Source organism: Mus caroli, unplaced genomic scaffold (genome assembly GCF_978045245.1).
Source record: "Mus caroli unplaced genomic scaffold, Mus_caroli_1 scaffold_1, whole genome shotgun sequence".
Lineage (NCBI taxonomy): Eukaryota > Metazoa > Chordata > Mammalia > Rodentia > Muridae > Mus > Mus caroli.
The window spans coordinates 90,166,182-90,181,332 of NW_028227256.1; the positions used below are offsets into that span (position 1 = coordinate 90,166,182).

The 15,151-nt window shown below is 49.3% G+C and overlaps 2 protein-coding genes across 2 annotated transcripts in view; one reads left to right on the forward strand and one right to left on the reverse strand.

The window, feature by feature from the left end:
- The window catches only part of Farp2 (FERM, ARH/RhoGEF and pleckstrin domain protein 2), a 104,224-nt gene extending 103,114 nt beyond the window's left edge, over positions 1-1,110 (forward strand). Inside the window, exon 27 of the mRNA XM_021168209.3 lies at positions 308-1,110. Within this exon, the coding sequence (XP_021023868.1) occupies positions 308-455 (148 nt within the window). The 3' untranslated portion in view covers positions 456-1,110. The remainder of the gene's footprint in view (positions 1-307) is intronic.
- Positions 989-14,570, reverse strand: Stk25 (serine/threonine kinase 25). Its single transcript, XM_021168229.3, has 12 exons — positions 14,370-14,570; positions 14,121-14,206; positions 8,374-8,604; positions 6,719-6,775; positions 6,090-6,198; positions 5,114-5,271; positions 4,845-5,030; positions 4,525-4,670; positions 4,111-4,225; positions 3,631-3,702; positions 2,470-2,606; positions 989-1,602 (listed from the first exon to the last, which is right to left on the reverse strand). The coding sequence occupies exons 2-12, from the start codon at positions 14,148-14,150 to the stop codon at positions 1,563-1,565; spliced, it is 1,281 nt and encodes a 426-aa protein (XP_021023888.1). The 5' UTR covers positions 14,151-14,206; positions 14,370-14,570; the 3' UTR covers positions 989-1,562.
- Between the last annotated feature and the right edge of the window lie 581 nt (positions 14,571-15,151).

The window sequence follows — 15,151 nt, forward strand, 5'->3', positions numbered from 1 at the left end:
GATTGAATTCAGGTTGCCAGGCTTGCATGGCAAGTGTTAGCTGCTGAGGCCTTGCACTGGAACAATCTACCTTGTTTTAGGAGACAGGTGTCTTGCAGATTAGGCTGGCTGGCTGAGCAGCAAATCCAGCTCCAGCTCCACCTCCTCAGTGCTGGAATTAGGAGTGAACATCATGGCTAGCTTTGTACTCAGGGGCTAAGGATGAAACTCAGTTCCTCATGCTTGCACAGCAAGAACTAGCTGTATTTTTTAGGCACTCTTGATAAGGTATGTGAATTTATGCCGACTGGTTTGACCCTTTTCACAGGTGGATGGAAGTCATCAAAAGGGCCAGCAGCTCACCAGGGAGACCCCCAAGTTTCACTCAGGACTGCTCACGTCACTGTCCAGGGCTGGAGGCAGAGATCAGAGAAAAGGAGGCATGTCCTTCACCCTGCTTGGACAAGAACCTCTGACAGAGGCTTGCAGGGACTGTAAGCATCATCCCAGGCACTGAATAACTGGCATCATCTTCCTACCAGATAGGTGGCACTGACCCTGGAATGGGCCTCATAAAACCTCTAGGAGGGGTTCTGCCTTCCCCCAACCTCCAGAAACCTCATGATGGCTGGGGCACATGTCTGAGACCCGTGAAAAGGAAGTGAAGGTCCTGAGTTTCATGAACATAGCCCTGCTGAGGACTAGCCCTAAATACAGGTTGGGTTGCTGCTTCTTCTACCTGTAGCCTCAGGCTAGCACTATGTACTCAGGCTTATGTGATGAGCTCATTACTCTAGGGGTTAGTCTCCAGATCACAGCAAAAGCTGCTCTGGTTCCCATCGCACATACCCATGTGACTTAAAATAAAAGAACATCTCCCCCACCAGCATCCCCTTTGCCCTACTTTGTTCTTCAGAAGGTCACCAGAAAGTGTTAGGTTATATGACAATATTTAGAAGGGACAATGGCTACAGAAATCCCATCTGGCCAGACTCTGTACATCAGAACATTTCCAATCCAGGTCTTTATTGAAATGGTAGGGCTTTCAATGCTCTATTAAAACTAACACTTACGGTCAGAATACTCAGGAAGTTCAATTTTCCTAAAAAAAAAAAAAAAAAAAACCCAAAATATTCTGGACGATTCGAGTACTCATGAAAACACACAGTACCTGAACTGACACCACAAGGCAAATTATGACCATCTTGGGCCCCTATGAGCCCTCAAGACAAATGTCCCTGGTGTAGACGAAGAGCCAAAGCTGCCCAAAAGTTACTATGCTCCTTGGTCTACCTGCTGCAGGGACTGAGGAGTCTATATAGAAGGTCATACCAGCCTCCCAAGTTGCTGCCCAGTTCTGCAAGGGCTCCCAGGTGCCTATCATAGCTTCGGACAACCAAGGAGTGAACACAGGTGTCAAGGGGCTGCTGTGTAGGGCAGAAAGAAGGTAACCTGGCTTGTGAAGCCTACAGGCTGGTCAGTCTTTACAGTTGTAACACAAGAGGGCTTCCAAGTCAGTCCTTTTACAGCTCAAACAGCGTTCTTCTCCCTCTCTGTGAAGAGTAGTGCATTCAGTTGGTTGTTCAGCGGGTAGATGTCAGGTGGTTCCTGCTGTGTGAGAACCTGTTAAGTGAAAGGTACCATTACCGTCCCTGGACATACACGTCAGCAACACCTTGCAAGCCTCTTAGATGTACAGGCCACAGCAATTTCTGTTTTTGTTTTTTCGAGACAGGGTTTCTCTGTGTAGCCCTGGCTGTCCTGGAACTCACTCTGTAGACCAGGCTGGCCTCGAACTCAGAAATCCGCCTGCCTCTGCCTCCCAAGTGCTGGGATTAAAGGCATGCGCCACCACTGCCCAGCAGTTCACACCATTTTTACCAACAGCATATCACAAGATGGAAGATGTCCTTAGTGTTTCAGAATCAGTGTCAACTAGACCAAACGTTGCTGCTCCTAAGAACCAGGGTGGGCCTCTCTCAGTGTGCAAGGGCAGGATCCAGAGGATAAGGGAGGAGGAACTGGTACATCTGCCTGTAACAGCTCGGGAACCCTGAGCCTGAGGGGCTTCCACGAAAGAGTCAGTGTTTGCCTTGCCTGTCCCTTCACAGGCATGTGTCAGCTCGGGGCTCTCCATCAGTAGCAGGCACACCCTGGGCTTACAAGCATCCATGCTGTTTGGGGGACACAGAACCTCTAGGAAGCCACCAAGTCAGAAGTCAGCTGCACACAATGCTCTGTGTCACTGAGCCATTTTGCCACGGGAACTCTGTCCAGACACTGCCCGAGGATGAGGGTCCAACCTTCATGCATAATTCAAAGCCACAAAAGACTCACTTGCCTCTCTAACTCCAAAGACAAAAATGAGAGAGCATGCTAACCCTGACAAAGGAGGACTGAACCAGCTGCTCCCAAGAATGAGTCCCAGGCTTCATTTTGTGGTCAGTTCCCCCATGCAGATATCCTCCTGGGTTGGCGCACTGTGCTCACCTCTGCACACGCTCCACCAGATGCACCATCAGCTTGTCTGAGATGCCAGGACAGGATTCCTCAGCCAGGCTGAAGGCATTCTCTAGCTCCTCCAGGGCACCCACGCTCCCACCGCTCTGCTTGTGCTTCTCTTTGAGCTGCAGAGAGAGCATGGACCTCACTGGCATCTTACCTGGAAGACTTGGAAGACCTACAGAAAGCACGACAGCGCTGCACAGGTAGTGCACTATGCCTTATCGATGGGGACTCTTGCGGCTCTTCCATCTTGAGGCTCCTCTCTTCCCTGACTTGGGTTATCAAGAGGTCAGAACCATGTGGTTTCTTACAGACTGAAGGTCAAGAAATAATCAAATGGATCCAGTCTGATTTAGAAACTGGCATAGAAACTCTTGAATACTCACTCTACAAGGACTTTTGACAGACATCCCAGATCAAACTATAAAGTGTCAATAACCATTTCTGGGACTTCAACTCCTGCGTGTACTCTTACCTAAGGAATCATCTGCTCAGTCCTGGACAACACTACAGTGTTCACAACACAGCCCTAAGTGGCTGTTCCTATTCTGGCTAAGGTCGGTCACTCACTCTCTTCAGGGAGAAAACACTCGGCTATTTCCATTCAACTACATCCTGTCCTCCGTCTCTGTGCTCTAGGTGCTATTGTCACCCACTGAGTGAACAGTCTACAATCTACTTTCTGGGCTTCAAATCCATATGTGAACATTTATTCCTGGCTGCACTGTATTTCTGAAAATATTCTGATATCAGGCAACAATGGCATAAGGTCATATGGCCACCAAGGAATCACTTCCCTGACCTAGGTCTGACCCAACCATCCTTTGTCTTCCTCTACGAAAGAATCATGTAGTGGTGAGGCATTGTAAAAATCAGTAGTGCTGTAATGCCAGAGGACCTTAGCAGGTCTGGGAACACAAAACGGTATTGGTCAGGTCAGCTCCTCCCGCGCTTTAAGGTACAATCCTCCTCAGGAAGCTGGACCCACAAGCCTGTGCATTAACTAGCTGCGACAGACCCAGAAATCAAATCGATAAAGTCCAGGCTCACGGCCACTAGAACACCACACACCATGGCTCTGCAGACAGCACCTCTAAAGAACAAAGCCAGTGCCCTACATGATCACAGGCTCAGCTCTATTCTCACCTCTCCAAAGACAGGACGGACTAGTGTGGACAAGCACTGGGACCTTGGCTGTCTCTTGATAGGCTCTGCAGGCTGCAAGGAGGAAAGCAAGACACTGGGTATGTGGAGATAAAGAGAGGCTTCATTTCCTGTCTCTTCAATCTGTCTTAAGCAGGATGACAGAGCACAGACCAGGGGTCAACTCCAAAACTACAAGGCAGCCCAAGCCATCAGTTCTTATCAGGCCTGACTGTACCTAAGCACCAGCAGACCCAGGCTTCAGCCTGACTCCTAGATAGTTCAGTGCTGCTCTGCCCTGTCCTTCTCAAGCTTTTTGCCCAGATCCCAGATAATAAGTGTTCAATATAGCCCTAGGTCACAGGCACTTTGGAGCTGACCTCTTCAAAGCCTGATACACAGTAGTCCACATCTGCTGCCCCAGGTAAAGTGAGGCGGGCTGGTACATATGGGACAGTGCTCTGGCCCAGGGCATGAACAGACCTTTTGTGAGCTGTGCAGAGCAGTTCCCTTGTGCAGCTTGCTATGTGGACTTGGCCGGATGGTTGGAGGAAACGTCCAGATGGGACCCTGCTCCCCATCCTCAGCCTCGCCATCACTAAAGAGGATAAAGAATCAGAAGAACTGATGGAGATAGGGCAGGAAGTAAACATGGTACCAAGGTACATCTCATTTCTCTGAGGCAGCCTCTTGGCCTAGGATGCCCTAGACAGTGGACAGAACTCTGTCCAGGCTGCAGCATTTAGGTGATAGTCAAAAGGCCCTGTCCTCCAGCCTACAGGTTCCCTGCCCAGTATAAGTTCCCACTGTAGCAACCAAGCCCTGCCTCTGGAGAGAAGACCTCCACTGGCATCAAGCACCAGGGAGCTCTTGAGGTCCAAGAGAAAAGATTCCTACATGTCAGAATCCTCAGAACTGGACTCCTCTCCATGCCCCTCAGACTTCCAGCGCTTATATCGGTCAATAAGTTCAGTGAGAAAGGAGGTCTTCTTGGTGTAGCGTGTGATGAATTTGTGCTTCAGGAGCTCCTTGGCAGTGGGTCGCTGCCAGGGAGACAGACAAAGTCAGAGCTGAATTCCACCCTCACAAAAGACACAAGGAAGGACAGGTAAGGATGTGAAGGCTGGGCCCTGTCCCACCAAGTTAACAACCTCCCTTCATAAACTTCCCCAAACCCCTCAGCTGCCTGGGGTGGCCCAAGTGGATATAGGCCTTACGAATCGTGGGTCCTTATTGAGGCAGGCCTCTACAAACTCCTTGAAGGGTTTGCTGTGGTGGCCCTCCAATGTGGGTGGGTTGTTCTTGGGAATCAGGAACAGGACTCGCATAGGGTGGAGATCAGAGTTTGGCGGCTCCCCCTTGGCCAGCTCAATGGCTGTGATGCCCAGGGACCAGATGTCAGCCTAGAGAGTATTCCACAGGACAGTTGCTACATGAAACATTTTGAGTGGTGGCAGTATACTCCCACCTCCCATCCAGAACTCACCTTGAAGTCATAGGCCGACTGCTTGATAACCTCAGGTGCCATCCAGAAGGGAGTACCCACAAATGTGTTCCTCTTGATTTGTGTGTCTGTGAGCTGCCCAGCCACACCGAAGTCTGCCAGCTTCACATCACCCTGCTCCGAGAGCAGCACGTTGGCAGCTGCTCAATATAGGATAGGTGGGCATCATCCTTGGCTCCACAGCCCCTCAAAATAACCCTGCATGCAACTCCCTGACTAGTGATGGGATGGTATCCTCTGGCCCTTGGGGACAGCAGCAGATATGTCTTGGAAACTTAGTTTTCCTGGACAGTGGCCACTGCTGGCAGAGCAGGCAATCTGGGAGACCTACAGGAACACTCCTACCTTTGTTCCAGGGCCTGGCACGTCTGTGTTTTCTGACAAGCACCAACAATAGTGACACTCACCTCACATATAATCATAGTGACCCTAACTGAAATGTACAGCTGGCATGGCTAGTCAGGGCATCTATCACTCTGCCTACAGGATTCTACCCTGTGACATAAGGCTCAGCTATCCTCACCAAGTCATTCATGGTGGGCTGGCCCAACTTTGTGAGTCCTCATCAGGACTGGACCACACAGAAGTGTTGCACAAATCCACAACTGAATCCACACACTGCTCCTGCTTTGTACTAGTACACAACTGGTTTCCTTCACATATATGAAATCAAAGATTAGGAGATGTGAGATTAAGAAGGTTTTGCTAGGCTGGCAAAGTAGCTCAGTAGCAGAATGTTTGCTTAGAATGCACAATCCCCTAGGCTCTACCCTCAGTGTGGCCATTAAAATGGGGATAAAAAGTAAAATGGACAAACACCTCCCCAACTCCCCAGTTTCCAGGTGGCAGAAGCGTTCCCCACATCCCATGCCCTCAGGCACCACAATCTACTAGGCTCCACATGCCCATCTCTTTCTAGGTCATGGGCAGAACTGCATCCAAGACCACCCCGCAGGACCTTTGATATCTCGGTGGATCTTGCGCTCTGAGTGCAGATAATCCAGGCCTTTCAGGATCTCCCGCAAGATGGTGGCAATATAGGTCTCTTCCAGGGGACCAGGTTTCAGCTGCAGGAGCACAGATGGGAAGAACTTCAATTGCAGATACCACACCCATACCTCCACAGTACCTGAGCAGCACCACCCACCAACTTCTGAGTCCTGCAAAGGAAACCTGGGGGCCTTTATGTTCCTTAGTTCCTATAGTTTCAGATGTCAAGGATAATGGGGGAAGTAAGGAGAAATGGGGGTGACAGCTGTTTTCAGAAAACTTAAGAGTTGCTTTAATTTTTTCTGTGACTATAAAGATAGGAATAGGTTAACCAAGGACCTGACACTCTTATTTGTCTGGGGGTTCTAACTGTGCCTATTCCCCTAGCCCAGTAGAGGCCCAAGACTTCTTTTAGCATCAACTAGAGCAAGATGAACAGTGATTTGTTTTGAAACTAACAATTCCTGTTAACATACAGAACTGTGATAAGTAGCCTGAGAAAGCCCAGAAGCCTAAAAGTATGCAGGGCAGTGGTTCCTGGACCACTGAAAGACAAGCCTTAAGAGTAAGCCGCTTGCTGCTCGAGTCTGAACTTACCAGGTCCAGTGCAGATCCACCACCCAGGTACTCCATGATAATCCACAGCTTGGTGCTCTGGGAGCAGAGAAACTTGTCAGTGCCTGGGCAGCAAATGCAGCAGGAATATCTAAGCAGGGAGTCCACAGGCCACCCCCTCTAACTCCTCCAAAAGTAGTCAGCTAGGGGCTTAGCCCATACAGCAACTATACCAGGCAAATTCCTGCCAAGTAAGATAGGGTTCTAGCCGGGCAAGGTAGTGAATGCTTATATTCCAACACTTGGAAGGATCAGAAGTTCAAGGCCAAATTGGGGGACATGAGACCTTGTGTTTTTTTAAAAGAGAAGAAGGGCTAGAAAGATAGCCTGGCAGTTAAAAGCACTTGCTTCTCTTTCAGAAGACTCAAGTTCAACTCCCAACACCCATATCAGGTAGCTCACAAAGGCCTGTAGCCCCCATACCAGGAGGATCCAATACCCTTTCTGGCCTCCATAGGCACACGCACAAACTAATTGTAGACATACCCCCACCCAGCACAGACAGGTAAAAGTAATAACAAAAAAATTAGTATTGAAAAATTAAAAGGAGGGCCAAGCCAGGCATGGTGGAAGAGGCAGATGGGTATCTGTGAGTTTAAGGCCAGCCTGGTCCATATAGTAAATGGACAAGGGCTGGTGAGATGGCTCAGTGGTTAAGAGCACCGACTGCTCTTCTGAAGGTCCTGAGTTCAAATCCCAGCAACCACATGGTGGCTCACAACCACCCATAATGAGATCTGATGTCCTCTTCTGGTGCATCTGAAGACAGCTACAGTGTACTTACATATAATAAATAAATCTTAAAAAAAAAAAAAAAGTAAATGGACAAACAGAATTACACAGTGAGCTGGGCAGTGGTGGCACACACCTTTAATCCCAGCACTTGGGAGGCAGAGGCAGGTGGATTTCTGAGGCCAGCCTGGTCTACAGAGTGAGTTCCAGGACAGCCAGGGCTACACAGGGAAACCCTGTCTTGAAAAAAAAACAAAAACAAACAAACAAACAAACAAAAACAGAATTACACAGTGAGACCCTGTTTCAAAAACAGTAACAAACCACCAAAAACAAAACAAAAAAGGAATGCAAGAAGTGGTGGCACACACCTTATTCCTATACTTGGGAGATAGAGGCAGGCATATCTCTTGTGAGTTCAAGGCCACCCTGGTCTACACAGACTCTGTCCAGGGGGAGGAATGGAGAAAAGGCCTCTCTAACCACCCAGCTACCATACCTCTGGTACAGGCACCTGGTGGACAGGCCAATTGCTCAAAGCAGATGAGTCTTCTTTGTACTCTCTACACTCTGCTCAAGTGCCCTCCAGGCAGTCCCTAAAAGTACTGACTGCCTGCAGAGGCCCCTTAGACAGTGCCTAACAGTACTGACAGACATTTTAGAGCCTACTGAGGACTGGCACTTCTCAAGAGAATAGGCTGTTTTTATGAAGCTGAGATATTTGGAAGGGTGGGCCTCTCTGCCCTTCCAGAGGGATTTCCACGTGCCCATAGCTGTCACCTTCTCTTCTCTCTCTATTCCTTGGACACATATTAATCCCTCTGGAAACAAAAGAGAAGGCCTGGCACAGAACCTTCAGAATGTTCCATCCCCAACCACTACAGATCCCTCCTCCTTGTAGGCACCTTCAGGTAGGAGCCGAAGTAGCGGGTGATATAAGGACTGTCACATTGGCTGAGCACAGTGATCTCCTGTTGGATGTCCTCAATTTCATCCTCGGCCTCTTCCAAGTCAATGATCTTGATGGCCACCACTTCCTTGGTGTGGTTGTCGATCCCCTTGTACACCTCCCCAAATGAGCCTTTGCCAATGCGGTCAAGCTTGGTGAAGAGCTCCTCTGGGTCCACACGAGAATGCTATAGAAGCCAATAGAGAAGAATGTTGGGACACTGCATGGACAACAGCCATTAGAGAAAATACTAGACAGAAGAGACTACCCTGCTGGGAAATCACCTCAATTCTTTCCTGCCTTTATCCCTTGTTCAGAAAACCTAAACATAACTGACACTATATTCAATGGGTCTGAGAGTGAATCCTGATTAGACTATAACCTTAGGAAATACCACATCTAAAGGTGCCCTCATCAGTTGTCTAACAAGGAGCCAGGCCAAGACCTAACAGAAATGACAGATAGGAATATGTGTGTGTAAGAGAGTATTTTAAACCTCATTTTACTATAAATCTAAAACGGTTCTAAAAAAAAAAAAACCCAAAACTAATGTGAGCTGAGGACTGGAAAGATGGCTTAGTGGTTAAGATTACACACTGCTGTTATAGAGAACTGGAGTTCAATTCTCAAAACTGCCTAGAACTTTAGCTCCAGGGGATCTGAGGTCTTTGGCCTTGAAGGAAGCAGATACGTGTGTGTGTGTGTGTGTGTGTGTGTGTGTGTGTGTGTGTGTGTGTGTAAAGGCATGTACCACTATGCTCAGCTACACACAATTTTAGCTGAGTATGGTGGTGCATGCCTTTAGTCCTAGCACTTGGGAGGCAGAGGCAGGTGGATTTCTGAGTTCAAGGCCAGCCTGGTCTACAGAGTGAGTTCCAGGACTACACAGAGAAATCCTGTCTGGAACACCCCCCCCCCAAAAAAAAGGGGGGGATATAAATAAATAAATAGAAAAATTAAAGTTTAGCACAAGCTACCTTATGTTTTCCACACCCACAGAAATACTTTTCCACTCCCAAATCAGTCCTCTAGCCAGCTACACCTTCATATCAGCACTGCATTCAACACTTTCTCAGATGCTTGATTCTAGATACTCAACACAAAGCTGTTCTATGTGGTTCTCAGACTTAAACAAATAAGACCTAGTCATTGCTGAAACAACTATGTTGAAGGTACCTGGTTTAAAGACCAGTACACTACAAGTGAAGAGCCAGGATGGCAAAGGTAAATCCTCTGTCCAAATTACACTACTGTTTTGAACTAGGAACTGAGGACACTCCCAGGCTGCACAGATAATGAAAGAAGATGATGACTCCCAGTGTCACCACTGAGTGACCATACCCTGACCTGTGATATCTGGTAGTCTCTGGAAAAGCACGGCCCTCCAAACCACTGACCAAGCTGGCAAAAGACCTGGGGATGGGAAGGTTGAGTCTCATCCAATTTTTCAACCCTGTTAGGTTCCATCTCTACTAGAAAACACTCCTACAAAAAGGATATCCCCAAACAGTATTTTGGTGCCAATTAAAAGGAAAACAGGGCTGGTAAGATGGTCCATCTAGCAAAGGCACTTGCCACCAAGCCCAACAACCTGAGTTTGATTCCCTAGACCCACATGAGGAATAAGAGAACTGACTCCCAGAAAGTTGTCTTGTGACCAACACACACAGGCCACAGGGGCTGCGAGATGATAAGAGTTTTCAAAGAATAGGGCTAGGGAGATAACTCAGTGCTGGTGCTTGCCTAACATGCTCAAGGCCTGGAGTTTAATCCCCAGCATGAGAAAAAAAATTAAAAAAGGCAAGACATGAAAAGGCAAAACCACACTTATTTACAACTGGGTAAGTACTGACGTTCCAATCCCTGTGTTGAGGAAGAGCTTGCACTGGGTGTTTACTTACAAAGCCTGTCCTCCAAGAATAAACATGGCTGCCTGCTTCTCTGAGGCCTAATTGCCATAGCTGTTTCTCTTGGAGCACAGCAATAGGTCTTAGAGACCTGACTAAACCCAATCTAAGACTTTCCAAAGACATTTCAATCTGAAATTGCCAACTAGCTACATTCCTAAGATTTTTAACCATGAAACAAGTAATAGGGTGACATAGAGAATCAAACTCCCCAGCTCTTTACCAGCCAAGAACTCTGTGGAACAAGATGAGGCAGTCCAGAGAGAAGTTTGGGGAATAGCTCCAGGAACATGTGTAGTGTCTTAACACAGAAGTCACCTAACCCTTTCCGGCAAAGCTGCCTTTGCAAGGCCCAAGTATGTGCCGCTAGCTCCCTGCAGTTCCCACTCTAAGCAGACCAGCTGTGGCATCCATATGTACCCTACTTTGGGCAGGGGGCTGGAGAATGATTAAGAGCATTTGCTACTCTTACACAGGACTGGGGTTTGTGTCCCAGCACCCACATAGTCTCAAGCATTGCCCACATGTGGTATACATACATATATGTAGGTACTCATGCATACACATAAAGGTAAATAAACCTTATTAAAAGAAAAAAAAGGAAGGAGGAAAGGAAAAGAAAAAGAAGACAGGACCAGGAGATGGCTAAGTGGGTAAAAAGCACCTATAGTCAAAATCTAGCAGCCTGGGTTTGATGCCCTGACTCACATAGTAGAAAGAACCAACTCTCCTAAGTGGTCTTCTGACACCTACACTGTGGCACATATAGACCCACCCATCCATAAATAATGTAACTGACACCTACACTGTGGCACATATAGACCCACCCATCCATAAATAATGTAATTGTTGCTTTTTGATTTTTAAAGAAAAGAAAAAGGGGAATGGGGAGATGGCTCAGCGGTTAGAACACTAACTGCTCTTCCAGAGGTCCTGAGTTCAAATCCCAGCAACCACCACATTGTGGCTCAGAACCATGCATCAGGAGATCTGATGCCCTCTTCTGGAGTGTCTGAAGACAGCTACAATGTACTTACATATAAGAAATAAATATATTTAAAAAAAAAAAGAAAGAGAAAAAGGTAGCACAATCCAATCCAAAGTGACTCTTCTCACAGCCACATTCCAACTGGCAGTCATATCCTAAGACCAGCTCTCAGTGAACAGCAGTAGATGTTTGGAGCAGATCTGCTGCCTGAACTCCTGAAGGGCCACACTGAGATTTGGCCAGACAGAGAAAGCTAAGGGCTGCCTGAGGTTCCTTAAGCTCCACTGGCCAAGGAGTAGGGTTTGATCCCAGCCTCACCTGCTTAAATAAAAAGCCAAGAAAAATTCTCAAGGGTGGCGGATAATACAGACACTTCAGCTATATCAAGATCAGCACTGGATCCAAGCCAGATCAGAAAGAACTACTCCAGGCCATGTGCTCTAACCACACTCATCAGTGTGGAGACCACTGATAAAGGTATATGTGATCAGTGTGAAAAGACCTCAGCCTCCGTCACTTCATGTCTGGGCAGTGACCACTTGATCCCCTGCTCAAAGCCAGCCCTGAAAGCCAGGTGCAGAGTAAGGGCCACATAGCAGACCTTTTCCTGCCTGTTTTGTTGTTGTTGTTGTTGTTCTGTTTTGTTTTTCTACCTGTTTCTGCTCCAGAGGGCCCCAAAACACTTTCTCAAACCCTTCTTTCTCTAACCACTTGGCCTCCACTATCTCCTCAGATGCTACAGCTCCACCATGTGTAGTTTTGAGACACCTTGAAAGCCATCTCAAAGATCTCCAGAAGGTCTAGTTGAGGACTTGAGGTGATACAGTCTTATCACTGGTTCAGTCCAGTGCTTGCTTGAGTAGCCTAAGAAAGCCTGTTAGAGAGAGGTCAAGGCATGGGCTAACTACATGATCCAGGACCAATATCCTTCCAGTTCTCAGTAGCCCTTTTCCTACTACTCAGGCTCAGACACCACATCCTCCCACACTGCTCAGCCATACTGAGAATTCATAATTGCACTCTTCTGGGGGAACCTAGAATCAGAACTTGTCCACTACAGCAGCCTAAGAAGGATACTTCAGGCCAGGTATTCACTCACACTGCCTCAGAGGAGGAGAAAATAACAGATCCCAAAGCCAGAGTTCTGGGCTTTGTGCAAGGAAGGTAGGAGCCCTAGTCTTCAAAGTCTACGTTTTTTGGGTACCTATAGCTGTGAACCAGCCAGCCTAAGAAACAGTATGATAGGAGCCTTTCTGGTATGGTCTCTGTATTTACACTTTTGAAGCAGCCCTAGTCCCAAATCCAGCCAATCACAGACAGCTAGCATGCTGATCTGGGTGGCTCAGATTTCTCTTCTGGACAGGATGTGTTATGAACCATCACTCAAGCCATCTAATTTACTCTGAACAACTGAGACCCGTTCGCTCTCCATTCCATCCTAGGGATATTATACCTACAGCCTCTGGCCTTTCTGCCAACATGCCTGCTGTGTATCACCTCCCCAAAACAAGAGGAACAACTCAGCACACATCCTCCCTCAACTACACAGTGCTTGCCCAGAACCATCTGGTCCTTCCAGAGATGGGCAGGAACAGGCTGGGTAAAAGGTAATCTAAGGCAGAAGCACAGGCTACAGGGGGAAAGTACAAGCCTTACCACACAAAAGGAGCAATTTCATAGGACTCTATGGCGGCCATCTTGGGAGAAAGCAGCCCTACAAAGGTTTTGTGTCACTTTCAGAAGCCAAGTATGTCTAGGCTGGACACAGGCCCCTAAAAAGACAAAAAGGGTGTTTTCTCTCTTTGAGAAAGGTCCCCTAGCCATCATTACTCTACTTCTTCGCAGTTCATAGCTCCAACTTGTCATCCTGAGACCTTCATGAGCTAAGCCTAAGCCTCTTAAAAATAAACTAGAGGCAGATTTTTTTCTCTCTCTCTCTCAGTATGTTATATAATTAGAGGCGAAATGTCAAAAATGTATTAAAAATGTGTTAGCTTAATTCAGCATCAGTTAGCAAGCTCGGGATCCCATCTGTGACAGCTGGGCCAAAAGCCCTCCCCAACAGCTGTGAGTAGTCTTCCAGGCTGGTTTGGTTTCCTCCAAGGAGCCCTGCCTCCAATTCCTGCCCACAAGCAGCGGACGGACATGCTTCCTGTCTGCACAACCAGTTCTCAAGGATGCAGGGAGAAGGGGGGTCAGGGTGGGGTGGGGTGGGGTGAGCGGCTGCACTGTCCTCAGGAACGGATTCCTTCACTGTGCAACTGTCAAGCCTAAGCCTATCTAAACCAAGCCCTTAAAACGCAAACCCCACAGCTAAAGCCAGAGGAAAATCAGCCGCCAAGGCAGCTGGATTCCACTTCACTAACGGCTGTCTGTCATATTTGCTCTGAAATAACAACAACACAAATAAAATAAAGGCGAGAAAGGGGGTCCAGAGGGCAAACCACCGAGCCCTCTGACCCTACGCAGCCCTCATCTCCTGTGCGGTCCCGTGTCGGGGTTCCATCCCGTTAGCCAAGGAAGGTGAAGTCCATCTTCTGGGAAGGTGCTCCGAGCCTGGGTCAAGCAGGTTGTGCCCAGGGCAGGCTCCTGCACCTGTCCCCAGCTGCTCCCGAGCAGAAGCGCTCGCCCCGCAGAGGTTCCCTGGGGCTCACGTCTTCCGCAGGCGCTGGCTCCGCACAGGCCAGACCTCCAACGGCCCCAAGACGCGCCCGGAGGCAGACGGCCTCCGCCCCTCTCCCGCCTCAAGTGGACAAATCCGCTCCACAGCGAACCACGGACTCGGGGCACGCCGACGCCCACACTCACCTGGTGCGCGAAGCCCCGGAGGTGAGCCATGTCCCCGCTGACGTGACCTGTCCGTCGCAGCCGCTCCGCCCGCTCGCCTCAAGCACCTGCGAGAAACCGCAGGCCGCTCGGTCAACAGCGGCCCGGGGGACCCGTTCCGTGGCGTCCCTCCACCCGCGACCTCCGGTCCCGCGCCCAGGGCCCCCGACCCGCCCTCAGGGCGTGCCCGGCCTCCCCAACATTCAGGCGAGGCCCGCTGGCAGCGCCCACCTCCGGGCGGCTCCATCCCGGACTCCCGGCCCGCTTCGCAGTCCCCACGGCGGCTCACACCGCAATTCGGTCTCCCGGAACGCCCAGGCCTCCCAGCCCGTGAGGTAGAGGCAGCGGCTCTGAGCAGGGCGTCGTGGCGAGCGCGAAGCTCTGTGGGACTAGGAGTCCCGCAGCCCGCCCCGTACCCCGGGCACGCAAAATTGAGACTACAAGTCCCAGCAGGCTGCGCGGTAGGATGAGGAGTTACGCAAGTGCTCCGGGGCCCTGATGGCGTCAGACTACCAGTCCCAGGAGAACTTGCGGTGGGCGGTCAGTGGAGAGGCACAAATGCGCCACAGACTGGATCCGAACCTTGAGAGACGCCCGACCTGGGCCGCCCCTCCTGTCAGGCCGCGGGGTGTGACGGGTGCAGCGCGTGCGCAGCTGCCTTGACGTTTTCTAGGCTTTTTTTTTTTCCTCCTTTTTTTCAGCCCTCCTCTCATTTTCCCAGTTCTGTTTGCCAAGCCTCTGAGACTCATAACTGTGTGCCTGGAGTGCGAACCCACATTACCCTCAGATCCTGGTGCTCCAGCTTTAATTAACCGCAGTGTGACCTTCTTGTCTGCACTTAGCAACACACACACACACACACACAAAAGGAGTACGCCCACGGGCGCCCTTAGAAAAGTCGCCCATTGCTTGGACAAGTGCTTCTCTCCTGCCTCAGTTTCCCTATCTGAAAAGGTGTAATCGTAGGTCCCCAGGACATGACCTGGTGCTGGGAAGAGTTGTGTGGTCCAGCA

What these genes read in the sequence shown, in the direction of transcription:
- Stk25 (XM_021168229.3), bottom strand. Translation starts at nt 14,150, where the DNA reads ATGGCTCACCTCCGGGGCTTCGCGCACCAG. An exon ending in ACTTCGGCTCCTACCTGAAG is followed by an intron (nt 6,776 to 8,373) that starts GTGCCTACAAGG and finishes CTCTGCTCCCAG; the next exon opens with AGCACCAAGCTGTGGATTAT. An exon ending in GATCCACCGAGATATCAAAG is followed by an intron (nt 5,272 to 6,089) that starts GTCCTGCGGGGT and finishes TATATTGAGCAG; the next exon opens with CTGCCAACGTGCTGCTCTCG.